Genomic DNA, 10746 nt, shown 5'->3' on the forward strand with positions numbered 1-10746 from the left:
AGCTCTCCTCAACATCCTTGTCTTTGAGAAGTATAAAAACATGGGTTTTGCTCTGATAGTCCCAGGAGAGCAGTGACGGGCGCTTTCCCCACGCGTTGGGGAGGAAGCACTGGGGCCAAGTGTCCTCGTTTCCTCCGAACCCATGTGCAGAGATGTGGTGCAGGAGAACAGGGAAAGGAAATAGCTGAAAGCAGAGAGAGAGGAATGGAAAGACAAAACAGTGAATGAAGAAGTGGCTCTGCTGGGGGGGGGGGATGACAGGCATTGCAAAAGGCATTAAAAACCGTAATGAGAGATTTCGCTGCACAGTTTTCCCTTTCTGCTCTCATTTTCCCAACCTGTTTTCTCTAAAGATTCTTTTGGCTGTCACATGCTGGTTTTGCCTTTAGCAGGGGTGGTTTATGGTTAGGTTAGATCATCCCTGCTCCTCTCAGGTGAGTCACTGATCAACTGACATGGATATTTCAGAAGAGTTTTTGCTATTTGGAGAAATGCTTGTCATGTGTTTGATCCGGAGCGTGTTCCTTGAGGAAGAACTTGTGCAGATATACCCCACGTTAAAAATGTCTCAGAAGGAATTTACTTGCATCAGTGCTAGAAATGTTGTTACCTGTAAGAACTGCTCTGACACCGGTCACCCACGTCACACGCTGGTTTTCCTTTTTTATGGGGTGACTTCTGCTTCTGCAGAGACATTTGGAGGTGGCATCAAGCACGTGCATGGCTGAAACAAAGCACGTTTAAAGCCCTTCTTTCTGTGAAGCCTTCTGCAAAATTACACTTGCAAATATGATTGGAAACAGTGCCCAAAAGCACCCCAGATAACAAGTAAAAGGCACCAGTATCAGTTAGAATTAATGCATTTTTTGCAATTTGGTGTTTGAGGGAGCTTCTCCGCGGTCCCTGCCAGCCCCTGCGGATGGGCAGGGAGCTGAGCTCTGTTTGTGTTATCCTTATCCTTTACCCTCTGCAGGAGGAGGGAGGAAGAGGAGGAAAATGTCTTTGGGTCTTTTCTTTTCTGCTTCCCTTTCCCCCCCCCACCCCGCCTTACACCTGACATCAGTTTCTCAAATTGCTGCATTCTTTGCTCACAAGAGAAGAATTTGCATTTTTCTTGGTACTTGCCTTCAGTAAACGGCCACGTGGCGTTTTACTTTTCAGCAGTTCCTTAAAGAGCTCCCTGGTGGCTGATGAATGCAGAAACTGTCGTAAACCAAACCACCCTTCCCTCCCCTTCATCTCGCCTGCTGCTTACTCAGGGAGCCTCAGACGGCTTTTGATGACAGAAGCCCAAAGTGCTGAGTAAGCAGATGTGGAATCGCAGTGACTCTGAAGATGCCTCGTTTCCTTACAGACTTTTTGCCTTCCCCTGCTCTATGTGTACGCACAGATTCTGGGCGCGGTGCTGCGCTCTGCATTAATTGCAGCAGGGATGAAGGGAAGGCTGCGGTTCCCTCCCGCTGCTGGTGTCTCAGTTTGGATGTAAATACCCCAGTGATGCTCCACACGGGGGAAGTCAGAGTGGAGGTGGGGAGGGAGGAGGCTGGTGTAGAAGGGCTGCACAGAGGTGAGTCACTTACAGGCATGTTTTGGCCCTGGAGCTTGGGAATTTGATGAATCTTCTCACTGGAGCTGCTGAAAAATCATGGTGTGGGCAGTGGGACGATCAGCTTTGTTCTTCAGTTCTTTTGCTGGCGTTTGAGCTGGTGGATGTAACAGAACTGACCAGTCCATCAGTGGTGGACAGCCCTGTGTAAATCTGAACAGAATCTCCCCTGCCCTCTGCCCTGGACTTGCTGTATGGTATTTTGTTTCTGAGGCTGATTAATATTTGTTTTTCTTCTCTCTCTCTTTGTTTTGGTTTCCAGACAAATGATGCTGCAGGAAATACCTGGAACTGGCTTTACTTCATCCCTCTCATCATCATTGGCTCTTTCTTCATGCTCAACTTGGTGCTGGGCGTCTTATCAGGGTAAGACACTAATGGCTTGTTTGTCTCCGCCTGGATACGGAAAGGCAAGATGAGTTGGTTTTAGCACTGAGAGGATGCAGCTGAAAAGGAGAAGATGGGGTGATAGATCACACTGGATGTTGTCCCCCTTCACACATTTCCTGCCTTGTCCTTTCCTTGCGGTCGAATATTTCTGTAAGACTATAGAGCCATAGGATGGGGGATGGGCTGGTGAAAAAAACCATGAATTGAGATGATTCTGAATACAGACCCAAGAGTTAATTATACTGACTTGGGTCTGTGCAACCAACACTTTTTCCTGCATTGTCTTGAAAACCCATCAGGAACCGACTGGTGCCAGTATAAATACTCCAGTGCTGGAGCTGGACATCAAAGTGTTCATAATGCATTTGGTCTAACCGTGCAGTGTGGAGAAATGTGAAGCTCAAACAAAAGGCAATTAAAAGATCTCAGGTGGTTGTTTTTGTGTTTTTTTAAAAAACCTCTAGCTCTTTAGGCCAATGTCTGGATTTTGGGGACATACTGGTCTCTTGATATTCAAACCCCAGGGTTCAGCCAAGGATTCGGTGTTTGTTGCATATGAGTTTTGGGTTTGGGCCATGGTAGAGATCAAGCTGCCAAGTGCGAAGCCTTGCTGGAACGTCCTCATAGTCTGTGGAAATTTGATCTGGAATTAACAACCTGACTCATCTTAACGGTTTGCGAGCTCTTAGACTTTGGCACCTCATTTTGCGCAGTTTCTTCTTAGCCCATCAAGGAGATCTAGATTATATAGTCTTATCAAGATCTAGATTTATTTCTGGTTCTTGGCAGCATGGAAAGAGAGAAAAGAATTAATGCTGTTGAGTGGTAAAAGCCCTTCAGCTCTGCACTTTTTAAATTACTAGAGGAAGAAAAATGTTTTCCAAATAAGAGATTTGTGCTCAATTTTATTATTTTGTTAAGGATCCTTATCCACAAAGCGCATGGTGGGGCAAGAGCAGGGAGGCAGCAGTTTTGCTGGAGGACTGGGAGATGTGCTGCTACAAGAGGAGGTTGTGGAGAAGGCCATGTCGTGCACTTTGCTGTTCCTTCGGGCCAGGAATAATGCTCATGATCAATAACTGATCCAAGCCATTCGCCAGACGTCCTGTTGTATCAGAGGCTTTGTAAAGGAGAGCTTCGTGACCATGCTCGTCTGATGTATGATTTAAAGCCAGCACCAGCGCCAGGGCTGAGTGCGGTTCATTAGGTACTTCATCTTCCTCGTTCCGCGGTGGGGTCAGCCCACCTTGGCTGTAATGATAGTTGTGGTTTAAAACAAAACTCAGAAGCCTGCAGGCTCCTGCTCCTTTGTGCTGGATTCAAATGTGTTTGGTGACCGAAAAATGCAGACCTCTGGCTCTCCTGAAAGCCTCTTGTGGTTTGGGGCAAATTATCAATATTGTATAAATGTATCTTCTGTAAAAAATGCAGCTCTGTGCATCAGTTTTGCCTCTGTTAGTGCTAAGGATGATAGTATCTTTTTCACAGAGGGAAGCTTTTAAAGTTGGTTTTGCATAGTGGTTTGATGTCCTTGGCTGGAATGATTCCTGGGGAGAGGCTGAAGAAAATAACCATCACAGCACAGGTGCTGACCACACTGCTCAGCGGGCTGCTGGTGGGCTTGCAGCTAGTGAGGAAGGAAAGAAACTGGGTATATGTGCATGGACTGGTGATGGGAAGACACCAGTAAGATGGAAAGGCCCTCTAAAGGCAGAGACTGCTGCCATAATATTCTCTAGCCAAGAGCCCCAGACAGCACCGTAGGAAAAAAAAAAAAAAAAAAAAAATTTCTGCTGGAGGTGATAATTTGTATGTCTGTGCATGGAGAAGTGGTCATTGGCAAATGCATGTGGGCTCCCATAGGGTACAGTTTCACGTAAGGACATTACTCCATCCACAGCCCAGTGACAGTGTCAGCTAGTGGCTCCTGCAGCGGAGACTCTTGGCAATATCCCATGATCCTGTTTCAATAAAACAAAGTTGATGTTGGGTTGGGAGTTCAACAAATAGCCCATGAGCAGGGTTAACTCCGAAATCACTCACCTGCTTCTTATTTTCATCACCTGTGCACCTCGTATGTGCCTTTAATATTATCCTGGCTGTGTCCTGGGCGTGATGCGGTGCTCTGCTCTCCTCTGCACATTACGGAGCAGGAAGAGCAGAGTAGAAAGAGGGGATGTGATGCCCCCAGGAAACAATCGCAAGGCTGAGGTTAGGTCACTGGTTTCCCAGGCTTGTGTGTGATTTTTTTCATTACCGTCTTCTTTCACAAAACTCCTCTTGGTCAGGTTGTATTTTATTTTCCAGCACTTTGCCATATGCATCACCAGCATGAGGGGGTGAAGCTTCAGCACGCCGATGTTTGTACCTTGGAAAGCCCCAGAAAAAGCTTTTACCTGAGTGTTTTTCGTTGTCGTTAGTTTTGAGCTATTTCCTCTCACGTATTTGTGTTCCTCTGTGGGCAATAAGGAAGCTACAAATTTCTGAAGCAGGTATGCAGACGCTATCACAGATTATGGCAATATAAATAATCTGAAATGACAGCAAGTTATTGAGCTTCCTACTGACACTAGATTATACAGAGTTTTGCCATAACTCCTAATGGAATTTTCTGCCTTTCTCTAGTTATTTGTGAACCCATGTCAACACTGGGCAGATACGAGTGAGCTTAGCTCCTGGGTTTCTCCGTTTGAGCAGTGTAGGTAGGTTGACCTGACTAGGAACTTGAGTCTCAGCTGCTAGCAAGGCGTTTGCATTGCAAATGCTACCGAAGAGATAACTTGTTTTAAAATAAAGAGCAAACAACCTTTTCCCTCTGCTGATTCTTCTGGAATTATAATAAAGGCAAAGGTAGTGATCCATCCAAATCCAAAGTGATGGGGAGATGTGGAAATCTGTAAGTGTTGGTAAAAACTTGGTATTAAAATAACCCTCAATCTTGGGTGACAGTTAATATGACAAAAACCTCTGAGAACCTGGCTGAAGATGTAATTAAAAGCATGTTGATTTCGTAATTCAGATTAAATGAGACTCTGCCTGCTGTACAGCGTGTCCTCCTCGTGCGTGCTGGTTGAAGCACTGCCAGTACTCTTGTCATCGGTTAATATTTAAATATTAAATTTAATATTTAATGCACCTAAATGGCATGCTCTGCCCTCTGTTCCGTTCCCCTCCCTGACGCAAGCACTGGGGGCCAGACCCAGCAGAGCTCAGCTCCCAGTATCCAGGTTTCCCCAATGATCCTGGGACACGCAGTGTGGAGTTACTGCACACATCTGGTTTCTGATGGTTAACACACTGCATCCCGTTTGCTGGGGAGTGGTGTCAGTATGGGTTTGTGTCCCTTGTTGTGGATTTACCTCTCTGCTCTTTGCTATGTATTCCCTCTGCTTTCTCGTTTCCCTCTCTGGTGCTTGATCCCTCCTTGAGCTGATAAAACTGAACAGCCCTGCAGAAACCAATAGAGCACTTGCTATGTATTCCCTCTGCTTTCTCTTTTCCCTCTCTGGTGCTTGATCCCTCCGTGAGCTGATAAACCTGAACAGCCCTGCAGAAACCAATAGAGCAGAAAACACAGGTTATTTTCTTCTGGATGAGTTTTTATTGAGTGCCATAGCTGATTCAAGAGATGATGAGGACTGTATAGGGCCGGGAGAGCAGAAGCAGGAGGAGAGGTTTCTCTCCCCTTCGATAGCATTAAGATATTTGCCAGGCTCATTTGCTTCTTCACGTGAACTGTAGAGGTCTGCCCACTTGGTCAAGATGAGAAGACACAGGCTGTGTTCTGCCCATCCACGTGCTGGGAAGCATCTTGGGGTGACTGTCCAAACCTGATACCTCCCCAGCTGTAGACACAAAAAAAAGGGAAAAGATGAATGTGGAAAAAAAACCAGTTTAGACACCTGGTTGAAGTTCACTGAACCGTCCATCTACCCAAAAGACGAACCAGGTTTTGTTCATACTAGAGAGCTGCCCTTTTGACTTTATTTCTCTGTTTTAACCATGAGAAGCCGTTCCAGCTGTGCTAACCTTGTTCCAGAAAGCTGGGACACCTCGGTTCCCAGACATTGGGCTAGCATTTTGTAAGGTTTCTAGTGCAGAGTAGAACAGCAGCAGTAGTGAAAATGTTTAGGAATTTGTATCTGTAATACATTTGTCTTGAAACATCTTTTTGCATTGAGTGGGGTGAGTGGTTATTCTTACTTATTGGATTATTTGTAAATTCTTTGTTACTGAGGTAGCAATAAAAGCATCCGTCACAGGGAATACAACCTTTCCAGAGAAAAAGAGACTGGCTGCCTCTGGTGGCACCGTGGGAACATTCTGTTTCCAAGTCACGCCAAGGGTTGACCCCAGCTGCCTTTTAGTTTTCCCTAAACACAGGGTTGTTGGCTGCTTGGGGTGTCATGGGATTTGGCTTCAGTTCTGACCCGAAAATGCCCTATGGTGATCCTGATAAATTTTTTATTGAACTCTGACATGATTCTGCAGTTTACAGTGAGGAGGAAAAAAATACCCCCCATTGAACTGAGAAGTCCTGACCAATGCTCATTCTTTTTCTGCCTTTTTACTCTTCTCTTGCTAGCCAGCCTCAGCCCTCTGGCATGTTTTGCCAGCGAGGGATGGGAACCCATCTCCATATTCCCTCAGCTCCCTGGTGTTCCATCCCTTAGCGGTGATTTCCAGTGCTGGTTTCCTCACCCTGCCGCTGTTCCCCTCCCATCCCTCAGCCCAGCTAGCAGCTTTCTTCTTTGGGCTGATGGGATTATGGAGTTTTCTGCTGCTTGGGTGTTGGGTATTAATTCTGCCTGGTAATGAGCTGGCTGACTCTGTACAATACATTTGTGGCTGTTTTGATGCTTCGGATTACACAACGCAAAGAGGATAAATGTTATCATGGGATGCTGTGAGGAAGATGATTTAAGTTCTTTTCAAGGCTAAGTGGTTTTTGGCACAGTTTCCCGCAGCGGTGGGGAGGGGTGAGGGTGGCGAGACAGCGGGAGCGCTGGCCAGAGAGGGCAGCGCACTGTGAATGATGCATTTGACTACTGAGAGGCTGTGTCTCCCGAGTGTGGAAAAATGCTGCTTGTTATGTCCTCAAATATTGATGGTGAAGCCTGGGGTATTTCCAGACCAGCCAGTAAAGAGTAATGATCTTTCCTGAGGTTTACTCATCTGCCTGCAATAAGCAAGTGTGGAGAGGCACCGCAGTGGCCAGTTTGCATCTTCCGTGCTTAAGTATTTCCATAACGTGGTCCAGACCTGCTCTGTCCCGAGCTGTAGAACACCTGCCTCTTGTTCTGTGAGCCCACCTGGTGTAAGAACTGCAGGGAGGCATTTTCACTGGATGCAGCGTCTTTGTGACAGCAGGAGCCTGGCAAAGGGATAGAGCGACAGACCGTGCTGGCACCTTGCAGGTGAACAAGGGGCAGGATAAACGGCGCTTTAATTTGTCACTGTTTTGAGCAGGCTGCGTTGGGGAGTGATGCTTTCTGGGCAGAGTCCCGTTGAACATCTCCCTGTCGTGTGCTCTGATATCTGTTTCTGATTCTGCCCGTTGTGCCTTGGGTCACTGAGGGTTTTGTGCTGTTAGAGCAGCTCCCTGGCAGGAAGCGCAGTCCCATCCGGACCTCCCTGAACCGGCTGTCTCGGTGCCTTGCTCTGCTGAGTTTCATGACATGTTTTCCCATCCTGAGGTTTTTTTGCCAAGATTGAGATCATAAAACTTCAGCCTGCGAGACGTGCAGAGGCTGGAGAGGAATCAGGCTGATTAATTTGTCATAATGGCAGAATGTTCTTCTGTCCTCCTTCTCCCTCATTACAGAGACAATCGTTCATTTTCCCTGCAAATTTGTTCCAAGTTCACCGTTACCTGCTGTGATCTGACTTTGGCTGGTGTTAATTATTTGCAGCTGAAGAGCTGCATCATGAAAAGATAAGAGATTCTCCTTGCTTTCTTATTGCCTTTAGTCTTTCCCCAGCCTGTGCTTAAAAAGGAGGAGCAAGACAGGGCAAAAAAAATTATTTCCTTTCCTGTTCTTCCTTGTTCATCACCCTTTTTAACAAAGCCGTCGTTGCAAACAAGAAATGCGGGAGAAGCACATGTGTTTCTTGCAGAAGGGGTCAGGGAGCAATGACTTTCCACCTGAGTTTTGGCTCACCAAGTGAAATGTCCTATCGAACATGGATCCTTTCCTCCTTTTGTGTTTTCAGTTAGTATAGGAGAGATGGACTACCTTTATTTGCCCTTCTGCTAAGCTGCAATGGAAATTAAAGCCTGAGATACAGGAATGATACATAGGAGACCTAAATCCGAGTTTCTTGGTGCCTCTGCTTTGACTCTGGGGTGGAAACTTGATGATGAGAGCCAGAGGTTCATCCAGCAATTGCCGTAGGATGATACTATGAGATAAATGGTGCTGCTTAACGCTTTTTTCTCTTTGTTGTTGCCTCCTTTGAGCCAGGTTTGCCCAGCTCTGGCATTTGCAGCATTTCAGATTGGATTAGATGGAATCAAAGCGATATCAGCACAAGCTTCAACGTAAAGACAAAAGGAAGGAAGATGCATTGAAGGCTTCACCTCTGTGCTGTTCCTCTTCTGTTTCTAGAAATACAAGATGTAGCGCGTATCTGGCTTGCGTTTGAAGCATCTTCCTGCTGTGTCTGGTGATAAAAGTGACTGTGAAGCCTGGCTTGGTGTTTCGAGATCAATCTCACAGTGATACTTTCATCCTTTATCAGCTGGTTGAGGAGAGCTATTTTTTTTTGCCCTCTTTAGAGCAATGAGGAGGAAGCAGAAGCAGCTGTAGCTGTGCAGGATTGATTGAGCCAGTCCTTACTCTTAAGCAGAGGATATTAGGACGGGTTAAGCAGCTCAGCCAGTTGGGTCTGTATGTCTGGGCTCAGTCTGGGAGAGATGGACATGCCCCTTCAGACCATGGCCACTGTGGTCCTGGCCAGCTGGAGCTCTAGGTGAGATAGAAACATATAACACTGGGTGTCTTTGGGATTTTGTTCAGCTGATGGGACAGGCTGGGGTGGATGAGGAGTCACAGAGCTTGGGCATCTTCAGGTCTAAGAAATCTCAGTCCTCCTCTGGGCTTTCCTTGTTTAGTAACGAGGTTCAAAACTCTAACTTCTCAGCAAATGACCTTTATGGGCAAGAAAATATCTTAGAGGTACCAAACGTCACCAACATAAATAAATTCTTACTGATGGTTTTCCAGGTGAATCAGTTGCTTCGTTTCATCTCATTCCAGCACTTTGCAGTGTGATCTTTCTGTACCCCTGGGATGTGCTTTCTTCCACCTCCCTCAGATTCTCCTCTCACCCAAATGAGGTGCATTTCCTTGCTTTTTCTTCTTGCTCCTGACAGGCTTTCTAATCAATACACTTTGCCTGTGTTCAGTGGTGACCTGGGCCTGATTTTTAGAGGTATTTAAACCCAGTGATTTAACAATACTCTACATCCATTCCTAGTCATGTTTTCAGATCAGTAACTCAAAGGACCACATTATCTTTAGTTTTGCCTACAAGCTTCTCTGCACTTGAGGATTTTGTCTGTGAAAGACAACAACCATACCTTGGCTTGTCTCAAAGTCTTCCCAGGGCTTACGGTGGTAAAGATGTCTGATATTATGATAAGGAAACCAAAGTCCTTGTGAATCTCCTCTCATTTTGTTTATAGCCCTTCTGGGTGCCAGGTGCTGGCTATGGACACGACAGAGCCGTGTGATGTTGGGTTTGCAGCTTCCCATCTATGGCCCATGACACCCCGTGTCCAGGCAGCTGGAAATTGCACTGCTTGTCTATTTACTCCTGGATTTATTTCTTTTGATGTTTTTCTTCCCTAAGCCAAATTTGATTCTGTCCTCCACCTGTATTTCTAACTTGCCAACATCCACCCAGGCTGGTGTACTGAAGGGAGTGATGCTCTCTCCCCTCTCTCTTCCCCTTGCCTCCCTCCTGGTGCTACCATGAGTAACTCTGCCCCTGCTGGGGCTGCCTTTCCTCCTCTCGGAGAGGAGCTTTTGTGCGAAACACCAAAGGTTGGTGCCTTTAAGGTGGCAGGTCTGCAGAGCATCATCCCTGCAGGATTGCTGTTCTCCTGCTGCTGCTTCCCTGGCAGCTCCTTTCAGGCTCTTGGAGCCGTGTTGTGGGCTGAGGTCCTTTCATCTCCGAGAGAGTTCAAAGGGAGTTCAGAGGGTGGCTGGTGCTGCTGTTGATGATGGTTCCCTAGTGACAGTGCACCCCGCTGAGGCAAAATGCTTCAGGAGTCAAGGGAAGATGGTGTCTGCTCTCCCTGCTCAGATTCTGAGCTTTGCTGTTGTCCTTCAGATACCCACTTTCCTCCCTGGTGCCCTTCCTGCCTCCCTCTGCACTGACCAAGCTGCCACCGCACCCATGGGAGGGGTGAGGATGCTCAGCAGGTGCACAGGCTCCTCCTGCCTCTCTGTCCAGGACACCCATCACCGGCTTTTCTCTCTGTCCATCTTGCTCCTGCTCCCTCTCCATGGGCACTCTCTTTTTCTTTCCATTAGGACTTCCTCACTGCCTCTACCTCTCAAAGAACAGCTTTGCAGAAGGTAAAATGAATGTGGTAAAACAAAGGCTTTGTGTCTTTAGCTGCACAAATAGTTACACTCATAAAGGATGCTTTTTTGTTGCATCCAGCAGAGGCTTCCCCTTATACAGGATTTACTGTTCTCCAGGAAGAAAAAAGACAGAGATATGAACCTGCAGAACAAATT

General features: G+C 46.6%; 1 protein-coding gene across 1 annotated transcript in view; it reads left to right on the top strand.

The window, feature by feature from the left end:
- Positions 1 to 1868: 1868 nt before the first annotated feature.
- The window catches only part of LOC104470614 (voltage-dependent N-type calcium channel subunit alpha-1B-like), a gene marked incomplete at both ends in the record, with an annotated part of 46576 nt that continues 37698 nt past the window's right edge, over positions 1869 to 10746 (top strand). Inside the window, one exon of the mRNA XM_010085600.1 lies at positions 1869 to 1972. Within this exon, the coding sequence (XP_010083902.1) occupies positions 1869 to 1972 (104 nt within the window). The remainder of the gene's footprint in view (positions 1973 to 10746) is intronic.

This window comes from Pterocles gutturalis, unplaced genomic scaffold (assembly GCF_000699245.1).
Source record: "Pterocles gutturalis isolate BGI_N339 unplaced genomic scaffold, ASM69924v1 scaffold14425, whole genome shotgun sequence".
Lineage (NCBI taxonomy): Eukaryota > Metazoa > Chordata > Aves > Pterocliformes > Pteroclidae > Pterocles > Pterocles gutturalis.